This window comes from Mobula hypostoma, chromosome 12 (genome assembly GCF_963921235.1).
Source record: "Mobula hypostoma chromosome 12, sMobHyp1.1, whole genome shotgun sequence".
In the NCBI taxonomy this organism is placed as follows: domain Eukaryota; kingdom Metazoa; phylum Chordata; class Chondrichthyes; order Myliobatiformes; family Myliobatidae; genus Mobula; species Mobula hypostoma.
The window spans coordinates 19,785,777-19,810,038 of NC_086108.1; the positions used below are offsets into that span (position 1 = coordinate 19,785,777).

At 44.3% G+C, this 24,262-nt stretch overlaps 1 protein-coding gene across 1 annotated transcript in view; it reads left to right on the plus strand.

Moving 5' to 3' along the window:
- The window catches only part of LOC134354645 (neurogenic locus notch homolog protein 2-like), a 196,466-nt gene that overhangs the window by 149,891 nt on the left and 22,313 nt on the right, over nt 1-24,262 (plus strand). Inside the window, exons 16-27 of the mRNA XM_063063700.1 lie at nt 1,446-1,565; nt 4,133-4,285; nt 4,976-5,204; nt 6,491-6,692; nt 8,548-8,701; nt 8,911-9,095; nt 12,111-12,243; nt 15,354-15,611; nt 17,889-18,001; nt 19,268-19,776; nt 20,642-20,980; nt 23,479-23,621. Coding sequence (XP_062919770.1) covers nt 1,446-1,565; nt 4,133-4,285; nt 4,976-5,204; nt 6,491-6,692; nt 8,548-8,701; nt 8,911-9,095; nt 12,111-12,243; nt 15,354-15,611; nt 17,889-18,001; nt 19,268-19,776; nt 20,642-20,980; nt 23,479-23,621 — 2,538 coding nt within the window. The remainder of the gene's footprint in view (nt 1-1,445; nt 1,566-4,132; nt 4,286-4,975; nt 5,205-6,490; nt 6,693-8,547; nt 8,702-8,910; nt 9,096-12,110; nt 12,244-15,353; nt 15,612-17,888; nt 18,002-19,267; nt 19,777-20,641; nt 20,981-23,478; nt 23,622-24,262) is intronic.

Sequence of the window (24,262 nt, forward strand, 5' to 3'; positions counted from 1 at the left end):
ATCAGCAATTGTTGCTAACTGGTGAATAGTGCAATGGGATCTTCATACCTGAGGAATTGGTCAACTCCTTGCTCTAACATCTCATTCTTGTTGTTAAGCCTAGTCTCAGTCCGGAGTGCTTGCCAGAATGTCTGGGACTGGAATCCACTCATTGAGATGAGGCTCGGTTGGTTGCATTGTGCTTGACACTATGATGCAAGGATTTAGACTTGTGCTAGCCTTAAAATGTTTAATCTCACATTTTGTGCATTTCTGCTTTAATCCTTGCAGACTGCTCAATCTAATGTTCACTCCACATAATCTTGAATCTCCCCCCCAAGCCGCTATCTAAAGTCCTTTGTAAAAATATTTTTTTATCGTGCTTCATTATTGTAGGAGGTCACTCTGTGGGTGATGGGTTTAGTCTGGTGTAGTGATGGGAAAGACAATGAAGGCCGTTCTCAAGCATTCTCAAAGTACAGATAACAGTTGTTTTTAAAGTACTGGTACATGCCTTGCTGTAATATTGGCTTGTGTTATGACTGAATTATTTTGTTTTCAATTTTTGAGTTGTACAGATCTCCGAAAAGTTGCTGATGGTATTATCTTTTGTGGATATATCTGTTATTTTACTGGTTTATTGCTGTTTTTCCAACCCAGGTGAAGTGGAAGAGTGGAGATTGTAGTATTAGATCTTTTAATGTTCTTCATTTCTTTCTCCTTGCCATCAGTACTCTCGACCCTTCACATTCATCAGCCCTCTGCCAAGGCTGCAGGACTTTGATTGTAAACTGAATCATGGTAGTCTTATATCAGAATTCCACAGCACAGATAAGGGCCCATCCTGTCTCTGCTGATGTTTAGAAAGAGCTCGCCAATTAACATGCCACAAACTAATTAGGCCACTCTGGCCTTAAAGGCATGTATTAATATTGTGCTGACCTGACAAACCTCCATTTGGTATTCCCGGCTGTGACTTTTATCCCCTTGCTTATCAATACCTGTCCACCCCTGCCTTAAGTATATTCAAAAACTGTTTTTACAGCCTTTGAATTTAGTCCTACTTTGCTCTCCTTTCCCGTAGACTGCAATTTTACCATTTAGTTTAAGTGCTATCCATTGCTCTCTAGAAAACATTCAGAACCAGGAAGTGCTTTCTTTCTTTCAACAACAAAAATCATCTCCCTTTTGTTTCTTTTGCAAAGGATGTTAAATCTTTATCCCGTGGTTACCAATCCTCATTTTGCAGTGCATTTTTCTTCTTCTTCCAACAATTTTAAAGACTTCTGTTAACTTTCTCTTTGCCCTTCTCTATGTTAAGGTAAACACTCCTAGCAAGATTTTAGATGTCCTGATATTTGAATGTGCTTGTCTACTGACATCACTGTAGATGCTGATATTGCAACCATTTAGTTATACTTTACCTGGTTCTTATGTATTTTCACCTTCCCTTCCCACCTCCTCAGGCAAGGATTGTGAATTTATTCTGGCTCCATGCTCCTCACAGCCGTGTGAAAATGGTGGTGTCTGCAGCGAAACAGAAGACTATGAGAATTTTGTGTGCACTTGCACAGCGAGTTGGCAAGGTGAGATTTCATACAGATTTTAAGTAATCCCAGCCCATTCAACAGCTGAGATGGTTATATGAAATAATGACTACCTTGACCTCGACTCACTTAACCTAAGAAAGAAGATGCTAGCCAGGGAGAGTACACACAGGTTTACCAGACAGTTTTCCAGGTGGGTAGGAGAGAGAGTGAGGGCGGAAGAAGTCACCCGGGTTTACATTCATGAATGATTCGAAGAGATGCCAAATGGAAGATGATATTCTTATGGGGCTAGAGAGACTGAATATGAGGAGGAGGTCTTTCTTTGCCTGAGTTATTGTCAGGAAAAGGGGAGTGACAGTGTCAGGTTACAGGCCAAGACAGTTCGGCCTGGAATAAGCAAAATTGCATTCACTCAGCAGATGGTCAACCCATGGAACTCACTAGGTTCTGGAGGTCACGACGCTGAAGGTGTCCAAAAAGTGTCAATAGCATGGGGAGAGATTGGGAGAGTCACTACTGAGGTAGATGATCAGCTGTGATCATATGCGATGGCAGAGTAGATTTGAAGGAATGAATGGACTATTTGTGCTCCTGTTTTCTGTCGATGTGTATCCGTCCATATGCTGTTACACTCCCAATCATCAAAAATATTTCACTGTAATGAAACCTCAGTTTGTCCACTGACCCTCGCCTTGATGTGTTAATTAATGAGGTTTGGATGATGCTGGCAAGGCCAATTATTTTCAGTCGGACAAGTTGGTGTGTAATATTTGAATGCACACAGTATATGAAACAAGGTAGATGAGTTTATAGTACAGTTGGAAATGGAGAGATTGAAGTTCTTTGAGGAAATTACAAGCGGGATAGACAAAGGAGAGTGAGTGGATGTTGTTCACTTGAATTTTCAGAAGGCCACTCACAAGTGCTACTCATGAATGTCACGGTATGGTTGAGGTTAGCGAGACACTATTACAGCTCAAAGTTCAATCTCAGCATCCTCTGTGAGGAGTCGGAATGTCCTCTCCGTGGAACATGTGTGTTTTCTCTGGGTACTCGGGTTTCTTCCCACAGTCCACAGATCTACCAGGTAGATTAATTGGTCATTGCAAATTGTCCCCTGATTAGGTTGGGTTAAATCAGAGTTGCCAGGGGTTGTGGGCAGTGCTGCTTGAAGGGCCATACTGTATCTCAAAATAAAAAATAAAATAAAGATGTGGCTGCTGAACAAGATAGGAGCCCGTGGTATCACAGGGAAGGTACAAGCATGTGTACAAGCTTGGCTGACTGGCAGAAGGCTGAGAGTTGGAATAAAGGAGACCTTTTCTGGTTAGCTACGAGTGGCAAGTGGTGTTCCTCAAGAGTTGGTTTTGAATCTGATACTTTTGATCTGAAGGAGAAGATGTATATAGTATTGAGGAAGCATAGAGTCTACAGAAGGAAAGATTGGAAGAATGGGCAAAGAAGTGGCAGATGAAATGCAGTGTGTAAAAGAAGAAATAAAGGCATGGACTATTTTCTAGATGAGGAGAGAATTGAGAAATCAGAGATTTCAATAGGTATATTTAATGTCAGAGAAATGTATACAATTTACATCTTGAAAGTGACTTAGGAGTCCTCGTGCAGGGTTCACTAAGGGTTAACTTGCAGGCTGAGTTAGTAGTAAGGAAGGCGAATGTAATGTTAGTATTCGTTTTGAGACACCAAGAATATTACAATAAGGTTGTAATGCTGAGGCTTTATAAAGCTTTGGTCAGACCACATATGCAGTATAGCGAGCAGTTTTAGTCCCCATATCTAAGGAAGGATATACTGGTGTTGGTTAGGGTTCAGAAGAGGTTTATGAGAATAATACCAGGAATAAAAGGGTTAATATGAGGAGCATCTGATAATCCTGGCCCTGTACTCGCTGGAGTTTAGAAGGATGAAGGGAGATCTCATTGAGACCTACTGAATATTGAAAGGCCTGGAGAGAGTGAACATGGAGAAGAATTTCCAGTCCTGGGAGAGTCTTGGGCCAGAGGGCACAGTCTCAGAATTAAAGGACGTCTCTTTAGAACGGAGATGAGGAGTTTCTTTAGTCAGCGGATGGTGGTGAATCTGTGGAATTCATTGCCACAACGGCTGTGGAGGCCAAGTCATTGGGTATATTTAATATGGAGTTTGGTATTTCTTGATTAGCAAGCATGTCAAACAAAGGTTAAGGGGAGAAGGCAGGCGAATGAGGCTGAAAGGGAATTGAATTGACTTTATTTCTTACATCCTTCACATGCGTAAGGAGTAAAAATCTTTACGTTATGTCTTCTAAATGTGCAAGAATATGTCAACCATGATAAATGGGTTGAATGTCCTAACTCTGCTCCTTTGCCATGTCTAACTACTGCTACTTGTTGTGTTCTTGCACTTTTCTGCTCTAAGTTTTGGGAAATTTCATTAATCATTTTATTTCAGTAACTACCACGATAAAAGAGTTCAACCTATTATTATGTGGGCATCTGGCGTCTGGGCTTCATCTTCCTGTAGAGTGGAGTTGTTTTAGTGGGTATTGAATTTGTAAAGTCCCTACTTAGTACATTGGGTGATTCTAATTCATATTTCACTTGCAGGTCGGAGATGTTCAGTGGATGTCGATGAGTGTGTTGCTGATCCCTGTAAAAATGGTGGTGCTTGTCAAAATACTCCTGGGAGCTACAAGTGTCAGTGCCTACCTGGCTATGCTGGAGTGAACTGTGAGACAAACATCAATGATTGTACCCCTAGTAAGTCGATTAATAGTGCAATGACATTTATAAGTTTCTCTTTAAATGTAAAGCTTGCTTTTCTGTTAGTCCTGCACAATCGCAGCCTAAAAGGCTTTCCATCTTGTGAGGTACATATTGAAATGCAGTCATGGTTCGCTTGTTCATTATGTGTATGTCATATGACATGGGCAGTCATGATCTTTCCATGACCATGATTGTTCTTGGCAAATTTTTTCTACAGAAATGGTTTGCCTTTGCCTTATGGGCAGTGATTTTACAAGACGGGTGACTCCAGTCATTATCAATACACATTAGCGATTGCTTGGTGTCAGTGGTCACATAACCAGGACTTGTGATATGCACCAGCTGCTCTTACGATCATCCACCACCTGCTCCTGTGGCTTCATGTGACCCTGATCAGGAACTGAGCAAGCGCTACACCTTTCTCAGAGTGTGACCTGCAGGGAAGCAGAGGGAAGGAGAGCCTCGCACCTCCTTTGGTAGAGACGTGTCTCCACCCGCCACCCACACTTTTCAATCTGGAGCACAAGCACAGCCAGTTTCACACCCAGCAGTCTTGGGAAGCAGCAGTTGTGACTGAGCCATGATTTCTGTTCCAAAAAAATGTTATTTCCTTAGTAAAGCTTGATTTATATTGCACCATGGGTACCTGGTTAATCATTAAAATGTGATCCTGTGATTGCATAGATCCGTGCCAGAATGGAGGTTCCTGTATCGATGGCGTCAACGCATTCTCGTGCAACTGTGTGTTGGGGTTCACTGGCAACAAATGCCAGCAGGAAATCAATGAATGCTTCAGCAGTCCTTGCTTGAATGGCGGCAACTGCTCTGACTACGTCAACAGTTACGTCTGCACCTGCCCGCAAGGTTTCAATGGGATTCACTGTGAAAACAACATGCCCGACTGCACAGAGAGGTAAGGGAATGGATGGTTTTGGTTTACGTTGTGCCTTCACAGCCAGTGGCACATCTTCTGAAGTATGGTCATCTTCAGAACATTGGGAATAGAGCAGCCATCTTACATTGCAAAATCCCACAGACTGCACCCTGTTTAGTTGGAGCACCACGTGAAGGGAGTTATTGTGACTGAATCTAGTGATCAAGCAGAACAACAGGAAAGCACTTTTAACTAAATAGGTCTTTCTGTTTAAAGTATTTGTCATTCAGAGCATTAGAATGCCTGTTTCATTGCAATGGGAGCCCTGCCTGATTCTGAAAGCATTGCTGAAGATAGATTTACTCAGTAAATTGGGTAACAAGAGATGTGTTAGCCTGTTGGTTTTCTGTGTCATTCTGTAAATTCATGGATGAGCTGTCTTTGATCCATGTGACTAGCTTTTAATCAAAACCTCTTTTTTAAATGCCACTGATCTTATTTTCATTTTAGCCAAGCACCCACAGTCTTTCAATAGTTGTTCATCATGGTCGGAAGGAAAGAAGAGCATCAAATGCTAATAGAAGTACAATCTATTAGAAATTGCCACCTCATATCAAAAATAAGTGACATATTAGGAAAGAGTGGGTGAGCTTACTCTGCAGGACACTAGGTGAGAGTAGGGAGAGAGGGAGGAAGGAGGATATGAAGCAAGCGATGCTCAGAAGATGAAACTGGGTGGTGGGTGGGCAGGGATGAATGTGATTAAGTTTGAGGCTGAGAGAGGGGATTCCCACACATTATTGCTGCATTCACTTTTGCTATTAATCACCATCAGCACACATAAATAAGCTGAAGTTAGCTCTAGGCAGTACAGCCAGTCACTAATCCTCAAAAACAGCTTTAAGAAGTTGGGAAAAGGAGAGACAGAACTTTATTGTCTTTAAAGAGTGTTTCCTCTGCCCCCTTCCCTCCCCTCTGCTTCCCCTTCCGTCCCCTGCCCATCCCCCCTCCCACCGCCCCAAGTTTGCAAAGGGGACCCGGGGGAAGTGACAGGCAGGTGAGAAGAAGTGAAAGGTCAGAGTGGGGGAATGCAGCATTTTAAGAAAGGTTTCCCCTTCAAAGTGGTTGAGTTAGAAGGGGGAAACTTGGTAATCTCCATGGAGAGGTGATCAATGTTGTGGAATGGTGGCTTTCTGTGGCTGGGTAATGGCTCTTCTGAGGGCATTCATTATTGAGTAGATTGGAATCACCTTGACTCCAGCAGATGTGATTTGTCTTGCACTGTCTTGTCAGCTGAACTGAGTGGACTGGTTTTATCTCAACAGCTCTTGCTTCAACGATGGGACCTGTATCGATGGTATCAACTCGTACACGTGTCACTGCCAGCCAGGCTTCACCGGCTCCAACTGCCAGTTTGACATCAATGAATGTGACTCTGAGCCATGTCAAAATGGCGGCATCTGCATCGATGGGTTGGGCAGTTACCGCTGCTCCTGTCCCTCTGGCTACTCGGGCAAAAACTGCCAGGTAAGGTGTGATACAGCAAGGAGCCCTCGGAGCAGTTACGCTGCCAAACTCAGAAGGCAGCTGCATCATATCTGTTTTAGCAAGGACGGGACCATTTTGTGTGAGGTAACTCCACTAATTTTTGCAATAGGTCTCGGGTGCTGTCTCCATAAGACACACGAGTAGAATCAGGCCCATCGAATCTGCTCCACCGTTCAATCATAGCTGATCCTTTTCTCTTCTCCTCAGCCCTAGTTCCCGGCCTTCTCTCTGTAACCCTTGATGCCATGTTCAATCAAGAACCTATCAATCTCTGCCTTAAATACACCCAACGACCTGGCCTCCACAGCTGCATGTAGCAACAAATTCCACAAATTCACCACCCTTTGGCTAAAGAAATTTCTCCCCATCTCTGTTTTGAAAGTGGACCCCTCTATCCTGAGGCTGTGTCCTCTTGTCCTGGGCTCTCCCACCATGGGAAATATCCTTTCTACATCCCCTCTGTCTCGGCCTTTCAACATTCAAAAGGTTTCAATGAGATACCCCCTCATCCAGCGAGTGTTGGCCCACCCTCTGGAGTTTACAGGTCTCCTGGTGCTCTGGTTTCCTCCCACATCCCAAAGGTCAGGGCTGGGAGGTTACTTGGTCGAGTGTGGAATCTGGGGATGGTCATGAATGGAGATGGGTGATTGATGGTCAACATGGGCTCAGTGGGTCAGGAGACTCTTTTGATTCTGCATCTTTCAAGGACCCCTGTAAATCTGGATGTTATTATCTTCAAATCAGTACTGTGCAAAAGTCTTGGGCACAGATATAGCGCTATGATGCCTGAGACTTTTACACAGACTTTTGTACTGTATTTGTCAACATGAAGCAGAAAGCAAATTTTTAAATCTGGCAGGAACAAAGGTTATTGGGAATGGCGAGGGTGGAGTGCCACAGGAGGGTTATGGGACAAGTAGCAGAGAAGGAGTAGGGGTTGGTGTGGGTGAAGACACGCCCAGCCCTGAGACAACAGCAAAGTCACTTGATACCAGACAATTGGTTTATTGATCATTGCACAATGTCTCTCTGTGCTTTCTGCTCCCTCCCCTCTGCCTTTCCTCTTTCCCAACCATGATTCCCTTCCCACTCTCAATCCAGAATTGAGACCCACATCAGAATCAGGTTTATCATCATTGACATATGTCATGGAATTTGTTTTTTTTTTGCGGCAGTAGTAAAGTACAATACATAATATGTTTTACAACTCTAGGGTTACCAGCAAGTGACTGCTCTTTTCAACATGGTCACTATTGTAGTGAAGGAAATGGCAGTCTTGACCAGGCAGAATTATGTCAATTACTGGATCTTGTACTGTACGGTGACATTAGCTGATGGCCAGAGTGTCTCTCCTGCACATTAAAAGGGAAAGTGAAACAACATGATGGGGATTATCAAAGTTACTTCACAAACCAGTTTTGACCTGTACAGTGGACAATGTTCCTACAACATTGGTTGTTATCCTGCTCAGGGTGTGGGAAAGGTTGCCATTCATTGTCACCATTATTTCCCTGGGAGGGTGCTGGGCCCTCTGCTTGTTCAGTCCATGTGTCTCATTGGGCCACTTTCAAGAAACCTGATCCTATTGCCATGAGCTCAGGGACACTGTTAAAGAGGATTCTTTATCAAGCATGCAGTCTTAATATTGGCTTTTAAAACCGATATCTGTCTGTGCTGAATTGAAAATTTGAAACTTGCTCAGGTGAAATTTGAACCTGCATTCCTGATGATCTACTTGGGGCTCAATATTCCCGGTCCAGTAATGTGACTACTACGCTATTGGGAATGAATGGCTGGTCTTCACTGGCTGATGCCGTCTTGTTCTGTGCATTAGACCCTGGTCAATCTGTGCAACGGCTCACCCTGCAAGAATGGAGGCAGGTGTGTGCAGCGAGGCGCCACGTACCACTGCAACTGCCGGAGCGGTTGGACCGGGCTGTACTGCGACGTGCCAGATGTGTCGTGTGAGGTGGCAGCTTTTCGCAGAGGTGAGTTGAGAACAGTGCAACACTTGGACTGAGGAAACAGTAGCTCTGGTGTTGTTGGTGTAGGATGGTCTGCCGTAACTTGGTCGTTTTGTACAAGCCTTTCTGTGGGGAGGAAGTTGTCCCTGGATTTGTTTTGTTTTAATTCCATAGCTGCACTCTGACCGGCTGACGTTCCATTAACTGTTATCCGTCAATCTCTACCTGACTAGGCTTGACGGTTGAGCAGCTTTGCCAGCATTCGGGGAATTGCATCAACACTGGCAACAGCCATCGATGTCAGTGCATGGCTGGATATACTGGCAGCTACTGCCAACAGGATGTGGATGATTGTGCATCGAACCCATGCCGGAATGGTGCCACCTGCAAGGATTACCTGGGCAGCTATGCATGTGAGGTGAGTGTTTCCCTCCTGCTGCTCAGGCCAGTGTTTTGGACCTCATTAATAACAGGGAGGATGATACAAGTTTGAAGGGGTACTGGAGAAACTAACTTGGCATCAGAAGATTGCACTGCCTTGTTCCTATCATGTTAAGCAGAGTGTAAGTGTTGTCTTGCATAATAACTGATTAAATATAGCGACTTGGCTCTCAAGCCTGTAACTCTTCCTGGAGGCAGAACGTGAACCCGATAATAGAAAGGGAGCTAGTTCCTGGGATACTAAATAACTCCTTTACTGCTTAAACGCTGCAGAAAGATCACCTCATTCCTCTGGTGAGGACCTTGTTCATCAAAGACGCACGAGATTGCAGATCATGGGATCTGGAGCAACACACAAAATGGTGGAGGAACTCAGTGGGTCAGGCAATATCTATGAAGGGAAAGGGATAGTTAACATTTCATGTCAAGGCCCTGCATCTGAGCTGAGGAGAGATAGCTAGTGTAAAGAGGTGAGAGGGAGGGGTTGAGGCAGGAGATGAGTGGAAACAGGTGTGGAGGTGCAGATATATCCAGATATAGATAGACTCCCATCCATAAGTGTGAAGAATAAACTCTCATGTGGGAAAAATGATTGGGGTGGCATAGAAGAAACCTTTGATTATCCTTCCTTCACCCATTGTAAGTTGTAACACCAAGCTGTGTTCTCATTATTGCCTGTACATAGAAAATGGTGCCATGGCCTGCAGCCCACATGTCTGGGTACACTGCCACTCAGACATACCTTGTGGGCCGTCGAAGGTGGAAAATTCCAAGAATGTATCACAAGAGCTGTGAGAACTGGAGCAAGGTCATCCCTCTGCAGCCAATGAAGTCAAGCACATAAATCAGGTTTATTTGAAACATTAACCAGGAGCTCCCCCTCATGGTTTTGTTGGTAACATTGGTGCAGCAAGAACTGGTTAGAGTTTGGTTATCATGGCCATAACAGACCATCAGGATTAACTGTTGGAAACTCCAGCAATTCGAGATTAATTTCCTGGACAATGCTGGAAGCACCCCAGTAGAAAATAAAATGTCTTTTTCAGGAAATGATTCAAACAGTATGAGGTTTGAAAGCATTATTGGGGAGGGGCATGGTGGTTGCTGGGATGTTTGGAGATGGGAGGTCATGATGAGATCTCCCGGGATACATCCAATCAATGTTGGGCACTCCAAAGTGCAGTATGTAATCAGAGGTTACCGTCGTCCTCTGCTGGCAAGCTGGACCATTGGAGGAGGTTTCCATACATTACAGAGGCTCACTGCATCCGAATCAATTGAGAATGGAAGTTGGACAAATATTTTATAGAATAGTGCAGCACATTACAGGCCCTTCGGCCCACAATGTTGTGCCGACTCTCAAACCCTGCCTCCCATATAACCCCCCACCTTAAATTCCTCCATATACCTGTCTAGTAGTCTCTTAAACTTCACGAGTGTATCTGCCTCCACCACTGACTCAGGCAGTGCATTCCACGCACCAAACACTCTCTGAGTAAAAAAAAAAAACACCTTCCTCTAATATCCCCCTTGAACTTCCCACCCCTTACCTTAAAGCTATGTCCTCTTGTATTGAGCAGTGGTGCCCTGGGGAAGAGGCGCAGGCTATCCACTCTATCTATTCCTCTTATTATCTTGTACACCTCTATCATGTCTGCTCTCATCCTCCTTCTCTCCAAAGAGTAAAGCCCTAGCTCCCTTAATCTCTGGTCATAATGCATACTCTCTAAACCAGGCAGCATCCTGGTAAATCTCCTCTGTACCCTTTCCAATCCTTCCACATCTTTCCTATAGTGAGGTGACCAGAACTGGACACAGTACTCCAAGTGTGGCCTAACCAGAGTTCTATAGAGCTGCATCATTACATCGTGACTCTTAAATTCTATCCCTCGATTTATGAAAGCTAACACCCCATAAGCTTTCTTAACTACCCTATCTACCTGTGAGGCAACTTTCAGGGATCTGTGGACATGTACCCCCAGATCCCTCTGCTCCTCCACACTACCAAGTATCCTGCCCTTTACTTTGTACTCTGCCTTGGAGTTTGTCCTTCCAAAGTGTACCACCTCACACTTCTCTGGGTTGAACTCCATCTGCCACTTCTCAGCCCACTTCTGCATCCTATCAATGTCTCTCTGCAATCTTTGACAATCCTCTACACTATCTACAACACCACCAACCTTTGTGTTGTCTGCAAACTTGCCAACCCACCCTTCTACCCCCACATCCAGGTCGTTAATAAAAATCACGAAAAGTAGAGGTCCCAGAACAGATCCTTGTGAGACACCACTTGTCACAATCCTCCAATCTGAATGTACTCCCTCCACCATGACCCTCTGCCTTCTGCAGGCAAGCCAATTCTGAATCCACCTGGTTCTCTTTGACTATGCCATCTCACCAGCCAGATTGGGGAACCACACTGATCCAATCTCCACAACTATGAATTGACATCATGATAAAAGCAGAGATAGGCCACCCTGCCTATTCAGTAACATCATGGTTGATCATTCATTTAGTCAGTTTTAGCGCCACTTTCCTGTTGTTGCGTCCATCCCTGGAACCAACTGCTGATGGATGGTTGAATACTCAGTTAAAACACACACAGAGGAAGCTATCTGGCTCATTCGTCAATGCCAGCACCCAGCAGATTGAGGCCATTCCCTCCACCCCCAACCATTTCTCTGTATGTGCAACTGACATGTCTGTTGAGTTCCCTTTTGCCACTTAGCCACTCAGAGGTCATTTATTGCAGCTAATTAACCCATTAACACACTGGGACCTGGGAGAAACCCCTGCTGTCATGGGGAGAATGTACTGAAACAAGATGGAACCTTTGTGCCCTGAGTTCTGAGGCAACTGTGCGAATTGTGGCTCTGTGCTATCTTTGTTTAATAATCTGTTCAATGCAGTGACATCCAGAAGCAACATTTGCTGAAGCAATAACTTAAAATTACCTTTGTAATAATAGTTACTCCCAACCCCCCCCCCCCAGTGTGTTCCAGGGTACAGGGGCATCACCTGTGAGACCGAAGTTAATGAGTGCAGCATTGCGCACTGTCAGAATGGAGGCACTTGCATCGACCTGGTGAATGATTACAAGTGTTCCTGTCCGCCCGGAACTGCAGGTAATGAAATGTGCCTACGCTGAGAGAGGATACCATCTTTCCTCTGCATTTGCGATGCCAGCAGTGAAACCTGGTCTCAGTCTACTGTTTGGGATTTGTCTGATGGTATTTGTCATACTGTAGTTGACATGCTTGGCTGAAGTGGAATGGATTTCAGGGAGGAGAGGGGCAAACAGTCTGATTGCCCTTCATTAAACATCTACTGGTTTCTGAGGTAAAGGCAGAAACTGCTGCAAATTTTCTGGAAGCCAGGCAACAACTGTGAAAAGGCAAATAGAGTTGATCCATTTCTCCCTCCTCAGATGCTGTTTGGCCTGTTGAACATTACCAACATTGTCTCTTTTTATTTTCAGCTTCTGTATTTTCACTTACTGATGTACTTACGCCATTCCAGGGGAGAGTGGGGAGGGTGGAGTCTAGATACAGTTGGACAGAGGCTAACCAGCGACAGAGTACCCGCGTGGGTTTGTGAAACACAAATCACGGGGAACAAACCTGGCTGAATTTTTGATCTTACTGAGATGGAAGGTGAGGGGGTATCTAGATGTTCATTATACTAATTTCTGGCAGGTGTTTACCATCACGCCTATTGCCAAAATGAGGGTACGTTGAATTGATAGTATTGAGATCGGGCTGAATTTCATGAATGCATTGAAGATGTGGTTAGGGAATTTGGGTTCAATTTGGCTTTGAAAGATGGAAGTTAAATTAATGCACCAAATCTGTTTCCATGGTTGGATGGAGTCAGATGGTAAAACACTCGATATTAATGCCGCCATTTTAGAAATGCTGCTGAACTTGAATGTGATCCCTGAATTTCATCGTTTATGTTTCTCATTTGCTTCACATTTTGTGAGTCTGGAAGTTTACACAGGATTGTCCTTAAATCAGAGGTGCCTCACTGGTGAAGAAGTTCTTGTTCAGACCTTTGGATATTAGAAATAATGATAGTTATTGATGAGTACATATTTATGGTGAGAATTCTAGTGTGGCTCCTGAGTGTGTTTCACTCTGATACTGGCAGTCTTCCATAAGACATTGGGGCAGAGTTAGGCCATTCAGCCCATCGAGTCAGCTCCACCATGGCAGATTTATTATCCCTCTCAATGCTATTCTCCTGCTTTCTCCCTGGAACGTTTGACATGCTCACTAATGAAGAATGTATCAACCTCTGCTTTAAATATACCCAATGACTTGGCCTCCACTGCTTCTAAATTCCAGAGGCATTTACTATCCTCTGGCTAAAGAAATTCCTTCTCATCTCCGTTCTAAACGGATGCCTCTCTCTCTATTCTAAGGTTATGCAATCTGGTCCTAGACTCTCCCACTATAGGAAACATCCTCTCCACATCCACTCTCTCTGGACCTTTAAATGCAGGTGTGCCCCGCTTTATGAAAGTTTGCTTTACGCCACTTTTACGAAAGACCTGCATTAGTACCTGTTGTCGCTAACGGAAAGAAATCTGGAGGATTTTTGCTTTTACAAAGACAGGTGCCTGCTTTAAACTTGTGCTTACCCCGAGAAAGACTACCATGACCGTGAAGCCATGCGCGGGCAGGTGTGTGCACATGCGTGTATGTGCTGATTTTTTTTTTTCTCTACAAATCGGTTTTTGGCCAAATCTTTCCAATTCTGATAAGTGAAACTACATTATTTCTACTTTATATAGGCTGTGTATTTGTCATATCATTACTGCTTTCACTATATGTTAGTGTTATTTTAGGCTTTATGTGCTATTTGGTATGATTTGGTAGGTTTTTTTTGGGTCAGAGAACGCTCAAAAATTTTTCCCATATAAGTTAATGGTAATTGCTTCATTTACGCCATTTCAGCTTACGAAAGGTTTCGTAGGAACACTCTACTTTCGGATAGCGGGGGAAACCTGTATTCAACAGATTTCAATGAAGTCGCCTCTCATTCTCCTTGATTTCTACAAGTACAGGCCCAGAGCCAGCAAATGTTCCTCACATTTTTAGCCCTTTCATTCCCAGAATCATTCCCGTGAGCCACCTATGGACCCTTTCCAATGCTAGATAAGTGGTCCAAAATTGTTCATAGTACTCTCAAGTGTGGTCTGACCAATGCCTCATAAAGCCTCAGCATTACATTCTTGTTTTTTATATTCTAGTCTTCTTGAAATGAATGCTAACTTTGCATTTCCATTTCTTAACACTAACTCACCCTATGTTAACCTTTAGGGAAATCTGCACAAAGTCTCCCAAGTCCCTTTGCACCTCTGATTTTTGAATTTTCTCCCATTTAGAAGATAGACTATGCTTTTATTCCATCAACTTTTTTATTCCATACACTTCCCTACACCATATTCCATTTGCCACTTCTTTGCCCATTCTCCCAGTCCTCCACCTAACTTCGTATTGGCCACAAAGCCATCAATTCCATCATCCAAATCATTGATATCTAACATGAAAGGAAGCAGTCCTAACACTGACCCCTGCAGAGCACCACTAGTCACTGGTAGCCCACCTGAAAAGGCCCCTTTATTCCCATTCTTTGCCTCTTGGCAATCAGCCAATCTCCTATCCATGTTAGTAACATTCCTGTAACGTTCTTATCTTGTAAAGCAGCCTCATGTGCAGTGCCTTGTCAAAGGCCTTCTGAAAATCCAGGAAAATAACATCCACTGACTTCGCTGCTTGTTATTTCCTGAAAAAATTCAAACAGATTGTCAGGCAAAATTTCCCCTGAAGAAAACCATGCTGACTTTGGCCTGCATTATCATGTGCCTCCAAGTACCCTGAAACCACATCCTTAACAATCGACTCCAATATCTTCCCAACCACTGAAGTCAGGCTAGCTGGCCTATAATTTCCTTTCTTCTGCCTCCATTGATTCTTTTTCTTTTGTTGTGGATAATTGTTTCCTCTTGGAAATAGAAGTGCGAGAGATAATATTGGGTGCATGGCAACTTAAATGCCTGGGAATAAATTGGTTAACCAAACATAATAACTGGGAACAACAGGAATTCTGCAGATACTGAAAATTCAAGCAATATACATCAAAGTTGCTGGTATGATTGACAAGACTAGAGTGAGACATTACAATGATAATTAGTCCTGTAGGTTTGAGCATAATTATATTTTGTTCACAGGTATTCACTGCGAAATAAACAACGATGATTGTGAGCCTGACTTTGATCCCCACACTGGGGAGCACAAGTGTCTAAATGGCGGCCGGTGTGTCGACAGAATTGGTGGCTACAGCTGTATCTGCCCACCTGGCTTTATTGGCGAACGCTGTGAAGGAGATGTCAATGAATGCTTGTCCAACCCATGTGACCACAAGGGGATGCTTGACTGCGTCCAGTTAAACAACGATTACCTATGTAGGTGTCGACCTGGTTTTACGGGTGAGTTACAAAGCAATTCCTTTGTGCTAATTGAAGACCATCTTCCCCTTATGCCTTTCGGTGCCCAAGTGATCAGCAACTGGCTGTCCTGGAATTTGGGCATAAGCAATGATTATTAGATTGCTTAAACATATCCTGTCTTCAGCCTTGGTCCCATTTGCTGTCCACTTTTGCTACTTTCTTCCTCCACTGGGATGCTCAGGAACATTAGCCTTGTTACATCAAGCTGTGCAGCACAGGAATGGATCCCTTGACCCAATATATTTACACCAGCCAGTGTGCCCATCTGTACTAAATCTCATTAACAAAGATGTTCAGCCTAAATTCACTAAGATCAATTGTGAGAGTTCAGTATTGTTTACCTTGCCACGATGCACTAACCTAACAGCAACAGGACATTTGCAGCTGCAATGACTCCATTACTTGCAGATTTAATGATCTGAATGGGTCCACACAGACCATTCCCAATCAATAAAGCAGAAATGTGTTCATTACATGGGCAATGTTACGTGAATCTTTGTTGTTTTCAGATTCTGGCATGGAAACCATTTTAGTCTTGAGACCTGTGGAGCATTTGAGATTATCTGAAGGTGGTGGTTATTTTTGGGGTGAGGAGATGCATTCTTTGAGCATTTCCCAAGGAGCTAAATGCCAAAAAGTTGTTCTTGATTAAGAAGCGGGGTTCAGGCCCATGACAAATATGAGTTTATTTGGCGCCTGAAGGAAAGAGAGCAACCTGCTTTTCTCAGATCTAAATGAGTGCCTTAGAGCAAGTTGTTGAGGGAGGGACCAGAAAGCGGCAATTTTGAAAGCTGAACAGGACATGAGAAAGATCTATTGGTATCAGATACTCACATCAGTTTGAGCACAGTTTTGATTAATCAATCAGTGTTGACATACTACATCCAGAAACAGTGATTGGACAGGCTCAGAATCTGCAGACAGAGGTCCAGTCACCTCATTTTCTTCATAATTCAGGAGGCCATTTGTCCCATCAAGATTTGGCTCTTTCCTGAAGTAATCCCATAAATGTCATTGCCTTGCCTTCATTCTCTCTCTCATGCCCACCAACTCTACCACTCACCCACAGGCAGGGTGCAATTTACAGCATCCAGATAACCTCCCAATTCCCCACATATCTGGTAAAACAGTGCTGTTGCAGGGAGAATGTGCGGACTCCAGACACAATATGCCCAAGGAACAAATTGGGTAGCTGGAACTGTGAAGCAGCAGCATTACCATTAGACACAGGAGCAGAATTGGGCCATTCAGCCCATTGAACCTGTTCTGCCATTCCATCATGGCTGATCTTGGATCCCACTTAATCCCATACACCTGCCTTCTCGCTTTAGTGTTTGCTGAACCCATGAATCACTATCTTGTTATTCCTATTTTGCTGTGGACTATTTAGTTATTTTTGTAATTGATAGTATTTTACGTCTTTCTATCGTATTGCTGCAGCAAACCACAAATATCTAAGTCAGTGATAACCGATCTGATTCTGGTCCTGTTGGCTCACTAATTACATTGGGGCTATTGATCTGTGTCAGATCTATTTTGAGATCACTGATTAGGTGTTTTTGGGGGAGACCATGCTGGTCACTTGTCTAGCTCCATCATTCCTCCTTCCTCTAGAGGAGGAGAGATTTGAGGAGGATTTTGTTTTCCAGAGCTTCAGTAAGCACCACCTCTGCCTGGATGAGGGAGCACTGGTTATGTCCAAGTTCAGAGTTAGAGAAACCCATCTATTTGGAAAATTGAAGGGCTAGAGGTATTGCAGTGATGGGAAACCACTAAACTGCTACCTGAAGCTGGCCCATGTATCCTCAAGAATGTAACAATAGTAAGTGGAACAGAATAGAACTTTGTTATTGCTCTAGACAACAAGATTGCAGTGCTATTCCAGTCAATGCAAAACAGACACTTGTAATGTATGTGGTATGGCTTAACTTTTTTTTTAATCCCATATTGACATGCAACAAGTGACTTGGATAGTCCATAACATGTTTTACCAAAGTATCTTTTCTGCCTCATGTTCGGATGTACTTTGTGAATTAAGGTGGAAAAATATAACCTATCCCTTGTGCAGGATGTGATTGTGATCAAAATTAAGGCAAGTCTTCCTGCCACCTCTCTCTTCCAAATACCAGCTATGTAAAAACTCGAGTATAGACAGCAACTTGGCACCCAATACTCATGTTGTTGCATAGCAAGGGTGATGAGGATATTTCATTCTGGTGCGTTCAGCCACTGACGTGAGCTACTGTTGTTTTGTAGGCCGCCACTGTGAGACTGTCATTGACCTGTGCCTTTCTCAGCCGTGTCAGAATGGAGGGATGTGTGTCTCTACTGCTAATACCCCTCTGGGATACACCTGCCAGTGCAGACCTGTAAGTGGAACTGGTTGTTTTTCTCCTCGCTGGTTATGAATGAGTTTTCTTCAATTGTGATAACTTCTGTAAAATTAATGCTTGAATAAATAGTCACAAGATACATCCCTTCAGCACTCATTTTGAGCTGTGTGAGCATCATGGTGACATTTTGTTCTTTCAGTTACTATTTTGCCATTTACCAAGTGTTATGTGTTGTTAGCTGTGTCTCAGTAGCTTTCACTTTGCATCCATGATTAGTGCAATAATATACGTCTAATGACCAGTAATAGACCATTCAATCCCTTTAGACTTCCTCAATGTAAAGGCCTACTACTAATTTTATAGGCTTGTACCTTCAGTTGAAGGTTATTTTGTTTCGATGATCTTTAGCAAACATCTTGTAGTTCTCCCTTTGACAGCAGCACTGGTTCAAACTGTGCTCCATGAAGTTTGTTGTAACTAACCAAAGCCTCTGTGGCTCTGCTTACAACACTGCTCCAACATTTACTTGCCTATCTCAAAAGGCAGCAAGTCCCGGTTTTGTCTCCCTTAGTGTGTGTGCTTCTGAGAAGGATCACCTTGTCCCTCTCAACAGAGCCGTCTTCCTTCAGCCCACTAAACTTAATTCCCCATTAACACTTCAAAACTTAAAGGTGTGCATTTAAGGTGAGGAGGAGATGTGTGGGGCAGGTTTGTTTGTTTTTTTTGCACAGTGAGTGGTGTGTATGTGGAACAGGCTGCTGAGGGGAATGGCAGAAACAGAAAGGATGGTGGCATTACTGTTAGACAGATATGAATGTGCCAAGGACCTGAACAGTAGCTGAAAGAACACGTGCATACAGAAGGCAATATGGTTAATTTGACATTCTGTTCTGCACAGGCATTGTGGGTAAAGAGCCTGCTTCTGTGCAGCTCTTGTAGACTGAAATTAAATGTGACGCTGGAAACAAGGCAACCAGTTTTATACTGCAGTGACCCACAGGCAACAAACCAATGGTTGGCCTGGTGTCTCAACAACCATGACTAGTTTATATTTTAGTAACCAAATTGACATTGATTTTACAGTCACCTTCCTGGCTCTGCCAGCTTTCAGTCCTCAAGTCCCTGGGCAGCTGGCTCTGGACACAGCGAAGGGCATTTCACTTACCTGACCAGTGCACAAGATCCTGGGCAGCTGGCACTGGACACTGGAGGGCAAGTCATCTACCTGACCAGTGCATGCAGCCACTCAGCAGTCAGATTGATGGAGCTCACTTTGACGCTTGTTTTTAATTCTCTCTGCAGGGCGTGGTGGGTGTGAATTGTGAGCACACCAACTATACCTGCGGGCAGGTTTTGTGCCAGAATGGTGGGGCGTGCTCCATGACACCACAGGGCCCCAAGTGCAAGTGTCCGAGGGGATTCAGAGGCTCCGAGTGCCACGTGCCTAGTTGTGCCACCCGGCCCTGCCGCAATGGCGGGACCTGCCTGCCCAAATCCTCGCCGCCGTTCTTCGCCTGCAGCTGCCCCGCCCCCTTCAGTGGGCAGACCTGCACCCGGCGGGAAACGCAGAGCTGCCTGGTGCCACAGTGCAAGGAGAAGGCCCGCGACCGGATTTGCGACCAGGAGTGCAACAACTACGAGTGTGAGTGGGATGGTGGCGACTGCTCGCTGAACCTGAACCCCTGGGAGAACTGCACGGCCAGCTTGCAGTGCTGGAAGTACTTCAACAACAACGAGTGCGACGAAGCCTGCAACACACCCGAGTGCCTGTTTGACAACTTCGCCTGTCGCAACAGTCAGAAGTCCTGCAAGTATGTTCCACAACCTTTGTTGGGCTTTGAACCTCTGGCTTTGCAAGTGGTTCAGTCCAAGTGTGCGAGGAGGAGGAAAGGAAGGAGTTGCACTTTATGTTTATTGTCATCTGCACAATTCTACGTGTGCACAGATGCAATGAAAAGCTTGCTTGCACAGGCAGAGCATCAGATACACAATACGAGAGGTGATAAGTTTGTGGCCTAAGGTAGAAGGAGTCAATTTTAGAAAACTCTAGCACATTTATTTTTCAACATAGACCCCTCCTACATTTACACACTTAGTCCAGCAGTCGTGGCCTAAGGTAGGAGATGAGTTATTAACTTCACACTTTCCGCATAATCACTCAAAGAGTTGAACTGCATGTGCATATAACGAGAGCTGTATAACTCATTCTCCTTCTACCTTAGGCCACAAAATTATCAATCACTCCTGCTGTAGACAGTTTCTGGAGGTCCAAGATCCGTATGCTCCAGGACTGCTGGACTAAATGTGTAAATGTTGGAGGGGACTATGTTGAAAAATAAATGTGCTAGATTTTCTAAAATTGACTACTCCTCCCTTTAGCCATGAATTTATCAATCACCCCTCATATAAAAATAACAGATTCAACATAAATTATTCCACCCTCTCCACTCCCCCCTCCGTCCCCCCTCTCCCCCCCATCCGTCCGTCCTCCGCCGCCCTCTCCGCTCCCCCCCGTCTGTCCTTCACCTCCCTCTCCGCTCCCTGCCCCCCCCGTCCGTCCTTCACCTCCTTCTCCACTCCCCCTCCCTGTCCCCTGATGTAGTGCATGACCTGTGAAAAGTGATTTTTTGATAATGCCTTTGTTTGTCTGACCTGTCCTCTTTGGTCCCTCTGTAGTCCATTCTATGAGAAGTACTGTGCCGATCACTACCGCGATGGCCGCTGTGACCAGGGCTGCAATAATGAGGAGTGTGGCTGGGATGGGCTGGATTGCGTGGACAGTGAGACCGAGCAGTTGGCCGAGGGGATGTTGGTGTTGATTGTGCTCCTGCCACCAGAGGAACTACTGAAGGATTCTGTCAATTTCCTTCGGAAGCTGGGGTCCCTCCTGCATACCACTCTGCGATTCAAGAAGGACTCCAGGGGCGAACCAATGATCTTCCCTTACTACGGTCACGGGTCCAGAATGAAGCGTTTTATTAGAATTGTGAGGGAACTCGGGCAAGAAATTATTGGGTAAGATCTTCTGAGATTTGTGCACTGGGTGCAAGGGTGGAATTTGCTGGGTCATCTTACTTCTGTTAAAGCAAGTTAAAGAAAAATGAAAATACTCAGCAAATCATAACTAGATGCCAGAAATCCAAAGCAACAGACACAAAATGCTGGAGGAACTCAGCAGGTCGGGCAGCCTCTATAGAAATGAACAGTTGAAGTTTTGGACCAAGATCCTCCTTCAGGACTGAAAAGAAAGGGGGAATAAGCCAGAATACAGTGGTGGTGGTGGGGGGGGGGGTGCGCGCGGGAGAGGTCTGTGCAAGAGAAACATTTACCATTTCAACACAGAGGAATTGTACAAAATTGGAATTGTGCCCTACTCGGGAGGAGAAGATGGCAGCTCGCGGTGGCCACTCCAGTGGTGATGTCTGTTATTTGTCAAGGAGGGTGCCATGCACAATCCTGATTTGATGGAGACGGACATGAGAGCACAGAGGAACATCTGGTGAAACTTCTGGAATGCCTGCTTCGCTGATGTTGCTGCTGTGTGGTCCAGAATCTCCGGAGGAGAAGGCCCCGAGCCCTCTGCTTTGCTTGTTGCTCGACGGTCGGGAAGGGGTCAAAGCGCTCGGCAGAGGATGGTGCTCGCAGAGGCTGTGTCGGAGGCTCGAAGTTTTTGGACGGACTCAGAGTCTGCTGCGGTCAGGTGCTTCCAATGGTGCTGCATCGGCAAGTTGGCGGTGCTTGGAGGTTCATGGTGGGGAGAGATCCTCCCTTCTGCCGCCTGCGTGAGGTGATGAGTCTCTCGAGACCTTGAGACTATTTTTTACCGTGCCCATGGTCTGTTCTTTATCAAATTATAGTATTACTTTGCACTGTTGTAAGTATGTGTTATAATTATGTGGTTTTGTCAGTTTTAGTTTTTGGTTTGTCTTGTGTTTTCTTGTGATATCATTCTGGAGAAACGTTGTATCATTTATTTAATGCATGCATTTCTAAATGACAATAAATGAGGACTCATAATCTAAATCTACTATCTGGGTACAAATATACTTGGCAAGTGTCATCACATCTTGGCTTTCGAGAAAGAAAAAAATGTGGCTTTACCATAGTGCCAGCACTCTTGAAGAAAACAAAGTGATCAGCTTAATGAGTTGGCAGTTGACATGATTGGGATAATTGAGGAAAAATGTTGTGAAATGAGTTTGTGTTTTGAATAATTAAGGTCAAGCATTTGCTGAGGATATGGGTTTACAGCGGGTGTTTGATGAAGCATTGCATTGTGGCTGTTATTAGTCTTGCCTGGAGTCCTGATGAAGGATCTCGGCCCGAAATGTCAACTGTTCGTTCATTTCCATAGATGCTGCCTGACCTGCTGAGTTCCTCCAGCACTTTGCGCGTGTGTATATGTATTACTTTGGATCTCCAGACTTCCTTGTGTTATTAATCTTGCCTCCGGTTGTAGGGGAATGTAACTAGCTGGGAAGAGGTCAAACCAGGACTGTTACATGTATCCTACAAAGAATTTGCATATTTGGGCACATGTCAGTTCCAAGATACTAATTAGCTTTAATTATTGTTTTACTTGCATGTTCTCACACATTTTGAATTTTAACTCCAGGTGTCAGCTCACTTCTGCCCTACATCTTTCTACCTGGTATATTTTCCCTCCATTACATTTAATCTGCCTATTCTGTCCTTTGTCTTAAGTAATGGACTATTATGTTTATCAGAGTTTCATGGCAGCTGGGGAATTAAATCAATTTAAATGAATCTGGAATTTCACAAGAGCAGGGCTGTGTTGTTCCTAACTATGAAAATATGATTGTTGCAAAAACAGAAGTTCATCGCTGCCTTTCAGAGAAGGTAATTTGAAGAAAACCAAATACCAGGAGCTGGTAGAGCAGTGCCAGAGACAGAGATGAAGGGTAGGGTGCGAGTTGGAAGAGGTGGGGTGCAGAGGTTTTGCTGTGCAGAACCTACTCTCTCCTTGGCAAAGAGAAGAGCCATCAAGACTGTCACAGGGTGCTGAGCGTGCCTGCAGCTGGCCATGGATCAACAGGTGTGACCTGTGGACCAGTGCTGCTGGGGACACAAGCCAGGGCCTAATTAACCTGGCTTGGTCACCTGGGTAAGGGTGTTTGATGTTGAAGCACCTGATGACCCCAGGTTAACGTCACTAATGATGTATCCCAGTGCATCGTGGGATGCATCTCAGCATCATATGCCATCCTTAACCAGAGTCATCTGTGAAGTTCGGGACTCCAACAAGGTAGATGGCTCTTTTGTGGACTGAAGTGGCTCTCAATGGTCAGTAAGGAATGAACACTGGCTTAGCCCATAATGATCCCATCCCATGAGTGAATAAATAGAAGAAAATGGTTGTAAATAAAAGGTGTATTGCCTTGCTTAGCAACTGGAAGGAATGAGCATATGGAACAGTCTGCATAGACAGAACTAGCTTGAATGAAGGAAGATTTTTATTGCCCTTGATTAATCTTCTGGTGTTATTCCTACAGTTCTGAGGTCTACTTGGAGATTGACAATCGGCAGTGTTTGCAGACATCTGAGGATTGTTTTCCATCGACAGACACCGCTGCTGCTTTCATCGCTGCCCAGTCCAGCAAGGGTACTCTGCCGTACCCAATTGAGTCCGTTAAAAGTAAGTAGAGTCACTCCACACCTGGCAGGTTCTTGTCTTTCACCAAACAATGTTGTGGCTCCAGAAACCTTTGGCAATTTTCTCACTCCTGAGAAACCTATCTGAATTGGCATTTACAAAATGGAAATTAGAAAAATGTCATGGTGTAATTTCCTCAAATTGTCATCCTTGTGAACATCCTGCCCAGCCAAAGATCACTCAGTTTTTGGAAAGAGAAGCTATCAGTTGTTAAACAAGGCTTGTTGACTTTAACCACAGATGCTGGAGTCCCCCTTATTAACCCAAGTATTGCCACATCAGTGCATCCAATTTGTCCAGAGCACCTAACAAGTGAATGCAAGATTGCCTTGTTATCAAGGAAGACTGGCCAGCAGCTATCTGCCAGTATAGAGGGGAAGAAAAGTAGGACAGGCACTGACATGTATAAAGTAGACCAAAATTATATTAAATCATGAGAAAAAGACTATTATTTTCATCTAAATACAGTGAATTCCTGTTAATTGGTACACATTTGGACCAGTACATTGCAGCTGACCAATTAACTGGTTTTGTGGAAATAACTAAAAAGGTATAAAAAAGACAAACAGACATTTAACAAAACAAGTTATGGATTTAAATGAAATACAGAACAAAATAAAACA